The sequence below is a fragment of the Eulemur rufifrons genome, chromosome 28, assembly GCF_041146395.1.
Source record: "Eulemur rufifrons isolate Redbay chromosome 28, OSU_ERuf_1, whole genome shotgun sequence".
Classification (NCBI taxonomy): domain Eukaryota; kingdom Metazoa; phylum Chordata; class Mammalia; order Primates; family Lemuridae; genus Eulemur; species Eulemur rufifrons.
In genome coordinates this window covers 14,943,355-14,959,310 of record NC_091010.1, presented here as the reverse complement: position 1 = coordinate 14,959,310, position 15,956 = coordinate 14,943,355, and the positions used below count along the sequence as shown (strand labels likewise).

The following is a 15,956-nucleotide window of genomic DNA, read 5'->3' as shown; positions in this document are numbered from 1 at the left end:
AATTTTATGGTGATTTACATTTGAAAAAAAAGATAAGAAAGCATAAGAGACCTTAAAGTTTACCTAAATATAAAACAAAACAAAACAAAACAACAAAAAAAAAATCGGGCCGGGCGCGGTGGCTCACGCCTGTAATCCTAGCACCCTGGGAGGCCGAGGTGGGTGGATCGTTTGAGCTCAGGAGTTCGAGACCAGCCTGAGCAAAAGCGAGACCCCATCTCTACTAAAAATAGAAAGAAATTATATGGACAGCTAAAAAATATATATAGAAAAAATTAGCCGGGCATGGTGGTGCATGCCTGTAGTCCCAGCTACTCGGGAGGCTGAGACAGGAGGATCGCTTGAGCCCAGGAGTTTGAGGTTGCTGTGAGCTAGGCTGACGCCACGGCACTCACTCTAGCCTGGGCAACAGAGTGAGACTCTGTCTCAAAAAAAAAAAAAAAAAAAAAAAAAAATCAAACTTTTTTCTATTATTTGAATTCAATTTTTTTAAAAATTTCAGAATATTGTGGGGGTACAAACATTTTGGTTACATTAATTACTTTCGTACAGTTTGAGTCAAAGTTCTAAGTGTGTCTATTACCCAGACAGTGTGCATCGTACCCGTTAAGTGTGAATTTACCCATCTGCTTTTCCCTACTCCCTGAATTCAGTTTTATAAATGTTACCTTGTTTTTTTCAACAATAATCATAATGATAAAAATAGCAGCTACTTATGAAGCACTCACAAGACACCGTACCAATTATTTTATACTTGGTATTCTCTCACAAATCATCTCAATGACCTTGTACATAGAGGTTATTATCCCATTTTACAGAAAGAAAGCTGAGGCTTAAAGATTTGCCCAAGGTCATATAAGGTAACTAAATCTGACTCCAGAGGTTCTCTTATACCATTTTGTCTTCCTTAAAAGAATGATTTATTGGCCTCTAATAGTAAGTTATTTTTCAATGTATTATATTGTTCTTCCTAATTCCATCAGCAAATTAGATATCATTTCAGGGCCCAGTATTAAATAATGATCTTTCCTCTTTAGTTTGTTGATCACAGGAAAAGACAGAAAAAATTCCCATATGACAAGCTTTCATTTGTGTCAAATTACAGAGTTCCATAAGTACAAGATTATGATTTGAATATTGTAATATAACTTAAAATTTGGCACATTATTTAATTATTCAAAGTTTATTACATGTTTGAGTGCACACTGAAGAGATTATTGGCATAATTTGGCAAGATAAATATTTCTGTACCTATTTTGACTATTTATCATGTATATATTTTGTATATTTATGTATGTACATGTTTTATGTACACACACACTCCTAAATTAAATATATTTGTATAAAAAGCTCAAGATTGATGTGTTAAGATTAATTCATTTAAAAAACCTATTATATTAAATTGCATCTGCATTCAAAGCAGAAATGTAAAAAAGGCTAAACAATTTACTAAATACACATGAATTTACAAAGTGATTGAAAATGAAATAAAAATTTCTATTGAAATGTTATATTCTTGTTTAATTGACATTTAAGTGGCACTATCAAACTATGGAAATAAACATCATTTTTAGGTTGTTGAGATAATAAAGATTCTATGAACATTACTGTACCCTCTAGATTAAGACTGAACATTATTATGGTAGGAAAAGTTGGCAGATAATTTTCTTCTTTATTAATACGGGAATTCTCAGGAAGCAATCGGGGCTGTGTCTGTACTCCTGGGCTTGGGTTTTCTGCTGTTGCATCAGTGGAAGTCTGGTTTCTCGGGAAAGGTGCAGCCAGTCCGTCTAATGATGACGCTTGCTGCGTAGTGGCCAGCACGGATGCATTCAGTCAGAGGCTTTTCAGAGACCAGTTGAGACAGGAAACCTAGAACATACAAAAAAGAACGTGAGTACGTGTAAGAGCATCAGAAATGTCATATTTGCTCAGACCAAAATACAGTCTAAGCACCTACCTCTATCTTCAGCCTTGGGCGTAAGTGGTAAGTTTCAAGCATGAGGTCTTTCCCCAAACTTCATGGGCTTCGCCTCATATTTTTTCTGAAGAGCTCAAGTTGGGACATGTCAATTTGCCAGCAGGTCAATCTGGTCTTTCTAAGCCTAACCTATCATGCTTTCCTTTTCACTTTGAGATTAAAAGTTTATGAGAAAGAAATATTGGCCAAATAATATTACTCTGGGTCTTTATAGCTGAGAATTTATTAGTTATCCCTCTTCCCTTCCTTCTAGATTCCTTCTGTGTTGTTGTTATTCCTAGCTATTTGGATAAAATTCTATTATCTAGATGTCTCCCCAAATACAACTTTGAGAGATGAAAAGTTATAAAGGACTTTATATCTCCCTTTCATTCCCAGAAATAACAGTGAAATAATTTCTGTAGTCAAGCACAATGGACCAGCTTGACATTAAAATAAATTATAAGGCAAAAAAAAAAAATGACTTCTGTTTCTGACCAACATGGAATAAAAGGGACCAAACTTATTTTTTCTTCCAGAAACAACAAAAACAAGACAAAATATATGAAACAAAGTTTTTCAAATATTGTACCTCAGCCACAAAGGATTCATGAAAGAGGGGAAACAAATGAGGTAAAACATAAAATTGCTCTAGCATACTGCCTAGAGAGAGTTCCCAGGCTACAACACAAGGAAGGACACCTAGGCAGATCCTTAACAGTATCACTGAGTTGAGAAGATGAAACTGGAAATATAAATAGGCCTAAATTAACAAATCTCTAGGCATACTGACAGAGAGAGAGAGAGAGAGAGAGAGACAGACAGAGAGAAGACACAAATTATAAATATTAGGAATGACAGGAGTGGTATCACTATAGAATCTATGTATATTAAAAGGATAATTAGGAAACATCAACAACATAAGCCAATAGATTGACAAGTTAGATGAACAGGACAAATTCCTTGAAAATCACAAACTATCAAAGCTTAGGAAGAAATAGGTAACTTGAATAGCACTGTATATCTATCAAACATATTTATTTTGTAGCTAAGAAGTTTCCCATATAGAAAGTCCCAGGTCTAGATGGTATCACTGGTAAATTCTACCAAATATTTAAGGAAGAAATTAATACCAATGCTACATAAACATCTCAGAAAACTGAAAAGAAGGGAATACTTCCCAATTCATTCTTTGAGGCTAGCATTACTCTGACATCAAAACCAGAAAACTACAGACCAATATTCCTCATGAATATAGATACAAACATTCTAAGAAAATTTTAGCAAATCAAATCCAACAATATAATTGAAAAGATAGTAAGTCATGATAAACTGGGGTTTATTCTAGGAATGCAAGGTTGGTCTAACATTCAAAAATCAATCAATGTAATTTACCAGATTAGCTAAAAAAGTCATAAGATCATCTTAATAGATGAAGAAAAAGCATTTGACAAAATCCAACATCGATTCCTTATAAAAACTTTCAGCAAACTAGAAATAGAAGGGAACTTTCTCAATTTAATACAGGGCACTTAGGAAAAAATTACGGCTAATATCATTCTTAAGCCGAATGATGGAATGTTTTCCTCTTAGCATCAAGAACAAGGCAAGAGTGTTTGCTCTTAAACACCATATTGGAGGCTACAGCCAATGCAACAAGGCAAACAAAAGAAATAAAAGGCATCAAGATGGAAAAAGAAGTAAAACTGTCACTATTTGAAAATGGCATGATTGTCAACGCCTGTGGTTCTCAGCAGTGGGCAGTTCTGCCCCACCACAGGACATTTGGCAAAATATCTAGAGATATTTTGGTTGTCACAACTAGGGTGGGAGATGCTACTTGCATTTAGTGGGTAGAGGCCAGGGATGCTGCTAAACACTGTGCAACGTCAGTAACACCAAAGTTGAGAAATCCCAGTCTATGTAGAAAATCATATGGAATCTAGAAAAGAGTTACTAGAACTACTGAGTTTAGCGAAGTTGCACAATACAAAAATCAGTTGAACGACACCAATCGGACATCAGACTGAGGTGGGGGGTGGGGGAGGGGATGGGGGTATGCCTACACAATGAGTGCATTGCGCACTGTTTGGGGAGTGGTAACACTTGAAGGTGCTGACTCGGGAAAGGGCGGGTGGGGAAAAAATATGAAACTATTGTTTTTAACTTGCACTGTTCACTTAATAATTTATCATGAATTAAAAAAAACAAAAAACAAACAAAAAAAAAATCAGTTGAACATCTATACTAGTAATGTGTATATGTGTTGTAATTGTATATGCTAATAAGTAACTATTAGAAATTAATATTAAAAATATTTACCCACAGCATTAAATATGTGAAATGCCCAGGAATAAATCTGACGAAAGTTATGTAAGACTTGCACACTGAAAATGACAAAACAACGCTGAGAGATATAAAAGAAACCTAAAGCAATGGAGAGTCAATATTCTTATCAGCTCTGCAGAAATTTTTGTATTGATTCAGTGGAATATCAATCAAAATTCTAGTAGGCATTTCTTCTAGAAACTTACAAGCTGCTTCTAAAATTTATATGAAAATGCAAAGATTAGCTAAAATACAACTTTGAAAAAGAAAAAAGCCAGAGGATTTATGCTATCTGATTTCAAAACTTATTATAGAATGACCATAATCAAGACACTATAGCATTAGCATATAAAAATAGACAAATAGATCAATGGAACTGAACACAGTCCAGAAATAAACCTACTTCTATGTGGCCAATTGATTTTTGACCAAACTGCCCAAGCAATTCAATGGAGAAAGGATACTCTTTCTAACAAATTATATTATTAATAGAACAAATGGATGCCGTATATGAGGAAAAGAAACATTTTAATCTTTACCTTATATCATCTATAAAAATTCACTTGAAATGAATCATAGACCTAAATGTAAGAGATAAACTATAAAACTCTAAGAAGAAAACATAGGAGAAAATCTTAGTGATCTTGAGTTTGCTAAAAGATCACTAAGACATAAAAAGTACAAACTTTTGGCTGGGCACAGTGGCTCACGCCTATAATCCTAGCACTCGGAGGATTGCTTGAGCTCAGGAGTTTGAGACTAGCCTGAGTGAGAGCAAGACCCCGTCTCTACTAAAAATAGAAAAATCAGGTGGGCATCGTGGCATGCACCTGTAGTCCCAGTTACTCGGGAGGCTGTGGCAGGAGGAATCATCCCTTGAGCCCAGGATTGTGAGGTTGTAGTGAGCTACATTGATGCCACTGCACTGGGGCAACAGAGTGAGACTCTGCCTCCAAAAGAAAAAAAAAAGGACAAACTTTTATAGAAGAAAAAATTTAGACTTTGTTAAACATTTTTGTACCTCAATAACAAAAACAACTCAATAAAAAATGGGCAAAAGTATTCAACATTTCAGTAAAGAAGAAAGATGCCAAACAGCACATGAAAAGATGTTTAACATCATTATTCATTAAAGAAATGCAAATTAAAATCACAATTAGATACCACTGCACACCCATCAGAGTGGCTAAAATTAAAAAGACAGGCTGGGTGTGGTGGCTCACGCCTGTAATCCTAGCACTCTGGGAGGCTGAGGCGGGAGGATCGCTTGAGGTCAGGAGTTTGAGCCCAGCCTGAGCAAGAGTGAGACTCCATCTCTACTAAAAATAGAAAGAAATTAACCAGACAACTAAAAATATATAGAAAAAATTAGCCAGGCATGGTGGCGCATTCCTGTAGTCTCAGCTACTCATGAAGCTGAGGCAGGATTGCTTGAGCCCAGGAGTTTGAGGTTGCTGTGAGCTAGGCTGACGCCACGGCACTCTAACCCAGGCAACAGAGTGAAACTCTGTCTCCAAAAATAAAAAAAAACAAATAAATAAAAGACTTACCATAACAAGTGTTGGCAAGGATATGGATCAACTGGAACTCTCATACACTGATTGTGGGAATGTAAAATAAGACCACTTTGGAAAACCATTTGTCAGTGTCTTGAAAAGCTAAAACATACATCTACCATATGACCTCTTCTATTTCTAGGTATTCACTCAAGGTAATAAAAGCATATACCCACACAAAGACTTGTAAATAAATGTTCACAGTAGCTTTACTTTTAACAGCCCCAAACTGGAAACAATCCAAATGGGGATGAGGTGGCAGGAAGGCGGGATTACAAAAGGCCATGGGAGTGGTGATACGTCCATAGTGATGGTTTCAGGAGTGTATGTCTATGTCCAAATTTATAAAATTGTGCCCTTTAAATATGTGTAGTTTATTGTATGTCAATTATACTGCAATAAAACTGCAAAAAAAAAAGTAAAAAGGAAAAAAGTGTAGTTGCAAGATAGGTCAAGAGCAGAAGAATGTGGGCTACCTTCCCCTTAGGGGAAACTTGAGCTGCTGCAGCAGTGCTCAGATACTCAGAACAGATGATAATGAGAAACGGTTCTGTAGCCAGACTTCTGGGCCTTCCCCTAGGCCCTGGGCAGCCTGAGGGGGATGAAGGTTAATTGAGAAGCTGCGGTATAATGACCTGTAGAGAGCATTATAAGAGATTTATGTCCTTCCTCTTCTACCATTCTGACCACACAGGCTTTTCCCAGCCAGAGTTGGGGAATGCTCTGTATTAGATGAAATAAATAAGTATTCCCAACCAAAGAATAAAATTAGTATGGTTACTAGGATGATTTATTTTGAAGACATTTGCTTAGACTGTGAAATCTCTCTCTCAAGAGGTTTAGTAAGAGTATTTGATCACTGAGTTTTCAGGTAACAGTCAGAGGTCAATAATAACGTTTTGCCAAACTGTGAGACTAAAATGCTCAGTCTACACAGTGAATGGAGCAGATGCCAAGTTCAGAGTCAGATCAGCTTACAATGGAAACACGTCTCCTAGACGCCTTATAAGCAACATCTGTTTTCCTCATTTCTCCCGGTATGATCTTTATGAGAAAAAGAAAAGCTTATGTTTATGAAATATTTTTGTGAAACAAAAGTACTAGTATCCTCTTTCTCAGAGAAGAGCTGCTTGATGAATGAAGTGGAAGTACTCTGAAGAATCTTTTGCTTTGACAAGTAGAAAACACAGATGCTGAAAAAAGCTAAGACCTTTGCCCAAGGTGAATATCAGTTTTTCAATAATTGATTTTTAAAAACCAACTCAGCTGAAAGACAGATATTACATAATCAATTAAAAGCAGAATCTTCAAAAAGTAGCTGACGTGACTCTTAAAAGTTGTATAAAATTATTTAAAAAAAACAAAGGGAGCTTGTATTTAAAGAACTGTAATGAATCCTTTTATAATGAATAAATATCCCCAAGATACTATTTTATTGTGGAAAATATACATAAGATAAAATTTGCTATTTTAACAATTTTAAAATGCACAATTTGGTGACAATAAGTATATTCACAATGTTGTGCAATTATCACCTCTATCCATTTTCAGAACTTTTGCAACACGCCAACAGAAATTCTGTACCCTTTAAACAATAGCTCCCCATTCCTCTTTACCTCTAGCCCCGGTAACTGCTATGTTACCTTTTTGTCTCTATGAATTTGCCTATTCTTGGTACTTTATGTAAGTGAGATCATACAATATTTGTCCTTTTGTGTCTGATTTATTTCACTTAGCATAATGTGCCCAATATAATTTTAAGCTTAGATTTTCAATTATTAGCCTGCCTAAAGTATATTTTATTTGGAAAGAATTTCAAATTCAGACAAATTTGCAGGACTAAACACAGTACAAAAAGCACCTGTATATCCTTTACCCAGATGCACAATACTGTTAACATTTGTATGTACTCTTTCTCTTTATACAATTTTATTTCCCTGGACTATTTGAGAGCAAGTTACATTTATCATGGCTTTTTTTTTTTTTTTTTGGAGACAGAGTCTCGCTTTGTTGCCCGGGCTACAGTGCTGTGGCGTCAGCCTAGCTCACAGCAACCTCAAAACTCCTGGACTCAAGCTACAGGCATGCGCCACCATGCCTGGCTAATTTTTTGTATATATTTTTAGTTGTCCAGCTAATTTCTTATTTCTTTTTTTTTTAGTAGAGATGGGGTCTCACTCTTGCTTAGGCTGGTCTTGAACTCTTGATCTCGAGCGATCCTCCTGCTTCAGCCTCCTGGAGTGCTAGGATTAGAGGTGTAAGCCACCACGCCCGGCCTTATCATGGCTTTTTACCTGTAAATACTTCAGTGTATCTTTCCTGAGAATAAGGATATTCTCTTACATAGCCACAGTCCAGTTATCAACTTCAGTAACACCATTATAATATTGCTATCTAATTTACTGTCTATATTCCAATTTTGTCAATTACCAAATAACGTGCTTCATAGAAATTTCCCCCTCCAAGATAGAATCTAGTTTAGGATTTAACTGTTATATCATTTTGGTCTTCCTTAATCTGGAACATTTCCTCAGTCTTTCTATGACTTTTGTGACATGGACATTTTTGGAAATACAGTCATCTCCTCCACACTTTTTAATAGAGTGATTCTCATTTTGGATTTGTCTGATATTTCCTCATGATTAAATTCAGACTACACATTTCTGGGCAGAATATTACATAAATTATGTTGTATCCTTCTCAGGGTATCACATTTAAAGGCACATCATGTCCACCTGCTGTTTACTGGTGATACTAATTTTGATCACGTGATCAAGATGTCCTATTTCTCCATTGTATAGTAACTATTTTTTCTTTGCATCTAACAAGCAGTTTGTGGATAGACAATTTAAGTCCATGCAAGTATTCTGCTCCTCATCAAAAGTCCCCACCCGTCTCCTAGGTTTAGTATCCACTCCTGATGCTTAACTGAAGCAGCTCATACTGTGACGATTTTCCAACTCCAGCACACCTTTCATATTTACCAGTTAGCCCTCACCATTCCACCATAAACAAGAGCTCACCTCTTCGCTATTATTTTTAAATGTATTTATTATCAATAAGGATGCACAGATTCTTTTTATAAATTAATAGTTTATAATTTCTTATGGCCCTTAATTAATATGGTGCTTAAAATGTCATAGTCTTTGCCAGTGGGATGTCCTTCAGGCTGGTGGCTCCTGTGTCCTTGGATGTGCCTTCACATTATTTTTGATCACTTCTTTATGTCCTAGGCTCAGCTATGCCCTGCAATCAGCCATTTCTCCGAGAACAGCTGGTTCCTTTTAGCATGGAATGGTATTACACCAAGATCTGGGTGGTAGGTGCATTCTAGCTTTTGGACCCTATCGATGAACAGAGGTAGGAAGCATGCATGTATAAATACTCACTCACGCATACAATACACACTTATATCCATAAATGCACACAGACTTATTTTAGAAACTGAGTTGAAGCCGATACTTCCAACCCCAATGCATCCCCACAGGGTTCTTGCCTTTCCCCATTCCATTATTTGTATGTTCCTTCTTCTACAGTGAGAATCCTAGCTTCCAACAATATCAACACGTTTACTTATTCACTCAATTTTGTAATACATCTAAAATGGCTTCAGAATCTCTTTACCTGTAACCGCTACAAAAAAAATCTAATAAAGAGTTTAGGGCTGGTTTGTGGTTCTCCCATGTAGTCAAATAGTGTGTTCAGTATGTTACTTAGATTAGTTCTCTTTTTTACCCTCCTTCGGGGGACCTCATTTTGCTTAGGAAAAGATTGGGAAAAGAGCAGGGTGCATGTGTTCTAGTTTGCTTTCAGTTTTAGTCCCTCTCCTCCCATTCTATCCTTTGATTTAATGTTATTTTTAAAAACATGTAGAACATTAACATGTTTCTAAAGGTAAAACCTCTATAAAAGGTATACTCAGAGAAACGTCACTTTCTTTACCCTATGTCTCCTTCCCCATCCCTTGTAGGTAACCAGTCTCACTGTCTTCTGGTTTATCCTCCTCTATTCTTTTCATGGAGGCAAACAGATACATGTATATTTTCTTACTTCCTCTTCTTTTTTTCCCCACACAAAAGGAGGTAGCTCTCTTGCCCTTTGTTTTTTTCACCCAAAAATATCTCCTGGAAATCATTCCACATCAATTCATAGAGTTCTTCCTCATTCTTTTTCAGTTTTACAGCTGCATAGTACTTACTACCTCAGTGTGTAGATACACCATAGTTTACTCAATCCATCTCATGTGTGGACATTCATATATAGTTTCCAGGCCGGGCGCGGTGGCTCACGCCTGTAATCCTAGCACTCTGGGAGGCCGAGGTGGGCGGATCGTTTGAGCTCAGGAGTTCGAGACCAGCCTCAGCAAGAGCGAGACCCCACCTCTACTAAAAATAGAAAGAAATTATATGGACAGCTAAAAATATATATAGAAAAAATTAGCCAGGCATGGTGGCGCATGCCTGTAGTCCCAGCTACTCGGGAGGCTGAGACAGGAGGATCGCTTGAGCTCAGGAGTTTGAGGTTGCTGTGAGCTAGGCTGACGCCACGGCACTCACTCTAGCCTGGGCAACAGAGTGAGACTCTGTCTCAAAAAAAAAAAAAAAAAAAAAAAAAAAAAAAAACATATATAGTTTCCAATGTTTTGCAGTTACAAACAATGCTGCAATGAGTATCTTTTGCATATGTATCTTTGTGTTGTTTAGGGGTGTGTCTTCAGGATAAATCTAGAAGATGTGGAAGGGTAAATACATATATATAGTTTTGTTAGATATTACCAAATTCCCCTTCATAGGGTTGAACCATTTTGTATTTTCGCTAGTAATGTATAAGAGTGCCTGTTTCCCCACAACCTCGCCAATAGAGTGTATTGTCCAGCTTTTGAAGTTTGTCAGTCCAGTGGGTTAGAAAAGATATTTCAGTGTAATTTTAATTAGCATTTTTCTTATTATGAGTGAAGTGACACATCTTTTTGCATGTTTAAAGAACAAATTTTGGCCGGGCGCGGTGGCTCACGCCTGTAATCCTAGCACTCTGGGAGGCCGAGGCGGGTGGATTGCTCAAGGTCAGGAGTTCGAGACCAGCCTGAGCGAGACCCCGTCTCTACTAAAAAAAAATAGAAAGACATTATATGGACACCTAAAAATCTATATAGAAAAAATTAGCCGGGCATAGTGGCGCATGCCTGTAGTCCCAGCTACTCGGGAGGCTGAGGCAGTAGGATCGCTTGAGCCCAGGAGTTTGAGGTTGCTGTGAGCTAAGCTGACGCCACGGCACTCACTCTAGCCTGGGCAACAAAGTGAGACTCTGTCTCAACAAAAAAAAAAAAAAAAAAATACAACAAATTTTTGTGAATTGTTTGTTTTTATCTTTTGCTTATTTTTCTATACGATTGTTTGTCTTTTTTTCCCACCCTCTATTTTTAAAAGTTCTTTGCATTTTAGGGATATTAATCCAATAGTGTTTTAAGAAAAAAATACCAACAATAATAATATGCTACTAATATATACAAATACTGTACTGTGTCATCAAGTAAACGAAGTACTCTTTCATATTTTATTCACCGAAACACAGCCTCAGGCCCCAGAGTGTGGTTGGTAAACACTATAGTAGATAAATATGGCTTGCAGATATAAATTTTTTTTTTTTTAAAGTTTGCTCTTTTTAAGTAAAGATTTTGGGCTTACCAAGAGTCCAAGAGGCAAAAATCTTAAATAACTGACTTGGAATGTGTGTTCAATATGAGAAAGTCTCTTAGGAGCCCTTTTTGCTGGTGCCATTAGCTTGTGGTCCTTTTCCGTAAATCATCTTGAAAAACGATGGGTAAGGCTCTGTATATATGCTTTTCAACACAGCCAAGAGAATAGGAACAGGACACGTTACACTGGAGAACAAGAAACATCAACACAGGTTTCCACATCAAGAATTCATATGCTGAGGCAATTGTTGCTGCCTTTTTACTTTGGTTCCTTCTATCTTTTTATAGAGAGGTTTATCTAAGGGTCTCCGAGGCATTTCCCAGCTTTAGACCACGTTATGCACTTCGGTTCCTCTAGCTGTTGAGGCATAAGGTAAGTGAGAACTTCTCACTGACGATAAGTTTGATTCCTAGGGTTGCTGTTGGCTGGCTCTGAATCTTGGAATTATCTCTCCAAATAAACCTCTGTTCATTAACAAATAGTGAAGCCTATTATCTTCTGGTTGCTTTTCTTTGGATTTTTCTTTTACTGATGTAATTGTGTAATTATGTGATCAATTTTAGCCCAACTATATCTAGGGTCTGAGATGAGGCTTGAAACCTATATTTAAACTGTACAGAGAGGAGGTGCCAAGAGAGTTTCCTCAAATCACATAGAGGTGGGATTGCTGGTGTGGGCAAAAGCCTATTTGATTGGCTAACTTAAGCTGTCTATTCCAGTGGTTACCATAGAAGAGATGTAATATCTAGAATTTTCTTAGTGTCATTTACAGAGTTGAGAAATACTGTCAGTGGGTACGGAAGCCTTAATACAGACACTTAGTAAAAGCCCGCAGTATTTTAGAAGCATATGATTCAAAGTCTGGCCGGGCGTGGTGGCTCACGCCTGTAATCCTAGCACTCTGGGAGGCCGAGGTGGGCGGATCGTTTGAGCTCAGGAGTTCGAGACCAGCCTGAGCAAGAGCGAGACCCCATCTCTACTAAAAATAGAAAGAAATTATATGGACAGCTAAAAATATATATAGAAAAAATTAGCCGGGCATGGTGGCTCATGCCTGTAGTCCCAGCTACTTGGGAGGCTGAGACAGGAGGATCGCTTGAGCCCAGGAGTTTGAGGTTGCTGTGAGCTAGGCTGACGCCACGGCACTCACTCTAGCCTGGGCAACAGAGTGAGACTCTGTCTCGGAAAAAAAAAAAAAAAAAAAAAAAAAAAAAAAAAAAAAATTCAAAGTCTATGAGTCATTTTTTTCTTTTCCATATACAGTTCCTTTAGTAATAGTTTTCATGGTGGCTGGAATTAAAAACCTAGTAGATTTCATTATTTTTCACTCTACATTCAGCACTAAAACAGGATTTACTAGCATTTCCGGTTGTCAACAAGCAAGAATGCCATGCCACACTGACATTATAAACTTGGAAAAATAAAGTGTTTTTTTTTTTTTTTTTGAGACAGAGTCTCACTCTGTTGCCTGGGCTAGAGTGCCATGGCGTCAGCCTAGCTCACAGCAACCTCAAACTCCTGGGCTCAAATGATCCTCCTGCCTCAGCCTCCCGAGTAGCTGAGACTATATGCATGCACCACCATGCCCGGCTAATTTTTTCTACATATTTTTAGTTGTCCAGCTAATTTCTATTTTTTTTTTTTTTTTTTAGTAGAGACAGGGTCTCGCTCTTGCTCAGGCTGGTCTCAAACTCCTGAGCTAAAATGATCCACCCACCTCAGCCTCCCAGAGTGCTAGGATTACAGGCGTGAGCCACTGTGCCCAGCCTGAAAAATAAAGTTTTAATAATTTACTTTTTACAAGTCTCAGTATATTGTATTATTCTGAAATTGTTTCCCCAAAGATAAAGCACAAATATATATCAGTGACTATACCTTTATCTTCTTACATAGCTCCAAGAGACCTTTAATATATAGTAAACCAGAATGTGTATATGTAGAGTTTAAACATTTTAAAACATTTTTGGGAGTATATATAATTTGTTCAAAAATCTCATTTTACACTAAATTCAAATTATTATGCATCTAGGTAGTACTTTGTTTACCTGGCAAAATACACAAATGTGTATGTGTTAAAAATGGATTTTAAGCCATATAATTTAAAGGTCAGAGAAAACTAATAGTGTAGAATAGAGCAATACCTCATGTATATGAAGTCTGCAGCCACAGCTGCTTTCATGGCCATCCCTATCACACCTATAAGGACGCTCAGGCCTTCACTAAGAGCCTGCTTGTTTAGTTTATGTTTAATAAAGCAAGTGGAAAATTTTTTTTTTGTTTATAAAAGTGATATCCAATAAATGTAGAAAATGTAGAAAAAATAAAACGGAATTAGAAAATAAATAAAACACATATACAGTTCCATTAAAAAGAATAATCAATGCTATTTAACACAGTATGAAAGTCCTAATAACAGCAATAAGACTAAAAAAAATTTAAGAATTATAAAGGAAAAAATAAATTTGTCAATATTTTCAGTTGAGAGCTCTGTATATAGAAAAGCCCCAAAGAATCTGTGAATTGTTGGACTAAGTAAGATAGTTTAGAAAGACTGTTGGATACTAAAGAAATGTACAGATCAGTTATTCATCTATATACGTGTGTGTGTGTGTGTGTGTATGGATACCTATATACATATAACACAGCAAGATTTTAAAAAATATAATTGATAAAAATACAAAAGCAATACAAGTTTGCCAGCCTTTAATGAAGAAAATTATAAAACTTTATTTATTTTTTTTTTTGTTGAGACAGAGTCTCACTTTGTTGCCCAGGCTAGAGTGAGTGCCGTGGCGTCAGCTTAGCTCACAGCAACCTCAAACTCCTGGGCTCAAGCGATCCTACTGCCTCAGCCTCCCGAGTAGCTGGGACTACAGGCATGCGCCACTATGCCCGGCTAATTTTTTCTATATAGATTTTTTTAGGTGTCCATATAATGTCTTTCTATTTTTAGTAGAGACGGGGTCTCGCTCAGGCTGGTCTCGAACTCCTGACCTTGAGCAATCCACCCGCCTCGGCCTCCCAGAGTGCTAGGATTACAGGCGTGAGCCACCGCGCCCGGCCCATAAAACTTTATTAAGGGCTGGGCATGGTGGCTCATGCCTGTAATCCTAGCACTCTGGGAGGCCGAGGCAGGAGGATCGTTTGAGCTCAGGAGTTCGAGACCAACCTGAGCAAGAACGAAACCCCATCTCTACTAAAAATAGAAAGAAATTATATGGACAGCTAAAAATATATATAGAAAAATTAACCGGGCATGGTGGCACATGCCTGTAGTCCCAGCTACTCGGGAGGCTGAGGCAGAAGGATTGCTTGAGCCCAGGAGTTTGAGGTTGCTGTGAGCGAGGCTGACGCCACGGCACTCTAGCTCGGGCAACAGAGAGACTCTGTCTCAAAAAAAAAAAAACCCCAAAAACAAAACAAAACAAAAAAAAGTATCCCAAGAATGGAAAAACAAGCAACACATGTACTCACCAGAAAATTGGTTTCCCTGAACATCACCTAAATACACATCTGGGAACGACACCAATCGGATATCAGACTGAGGAGGGGGTTGGGGGAGGGGATGGGGGTATGCCTACACAATGAGTGCATTGTGCACCGTTTGGGGAATGGTAACACTTGAAGGTGCTGACTCGGGAAGGGGGGGTGGGGAAGGGAGGGATATATACCTACATGATGGTGCAACGCGCACTATCTGGGGAACAGACACGCCTGGAGCTCTGACTTGGGGGGAAAGGCGGTACATGGGCAACGTATGTAACCTGCAATTCTGTATCCCCCATAACAATAAGATGAAATAAAAAAAAAAAACTTTATTAAGAGACATTACAAAGGACCTAAATGGAGAGATATGACAGGTTTTTGGACACATTTAATACAAATTCAATCACGGTCTCAGCAAGGTTTTGGGGAACCTGACAGGTTGATTCTAAAATTCATATGAAAATGCAAAGGGTCAAGAATAGCCAGACATTCCTATCAAAGAGAAATAAGACAGGAGGGACTTGCTTTACCAAGTTCAACACCTATATGAATTTATAATAATAAATATAATGTTTATTTGCACAAATATATTAATAGATAAATAGTACAAAGGAAGAGAGCCCCCAAACAAACTTATGCAAATGTGGAAACTTGAGCTACAACAGAGTTGCCATTGCAAATCCATGGGGAAAGGATGGTTTATTAGAAAAGTAGTGTGTAGGCAACTAGTTTTCAACTTGGAAAAATAAAATTACCTCACTCTATACTTAAAAAACAATTCCAGTTGTATTAATGAATTAAATGTAAATGGCAAAACTGTAAGACTTTTAGAAGAAATAAAGAAGAATATGTTCTAGAGGTAGTAAGGATTTCTTAAATAAGATACAAATAGCAGAAACCATAAAATAAAAGATTGATTCAACTATGCTA

General features: G+C 37.3%; 1 protein-coding gene across 6 annotated transcripts in view; it reads right to left on the bottom strand.

The window, feature by feature from the left end:
* Positions 1 to 479: 479 nt before the first annotated feature.
* Positions 480 to 15,956, bottom strand: part of ADK (adenosine kinase) — a 519,965-nt gene continuing 504,488 nt past the window's right edge. For all 6 annotated transcript variants that reach the window (XM_069461107.1, XM_069461112.1, XM_069461110.1 and 3 more), the window contains one exon: positions 480 to 1,872. In XM_069461107.1, coding sequence (XP_069317208.1) covers positions 1,748 to 1,872 — 125 coding nt within the window. In that variant the 3' untranslated portion in view covers positions 480 to 1,747. The remainder of the gene's footprint in view (positions 1,873 to 15,956) is intronic.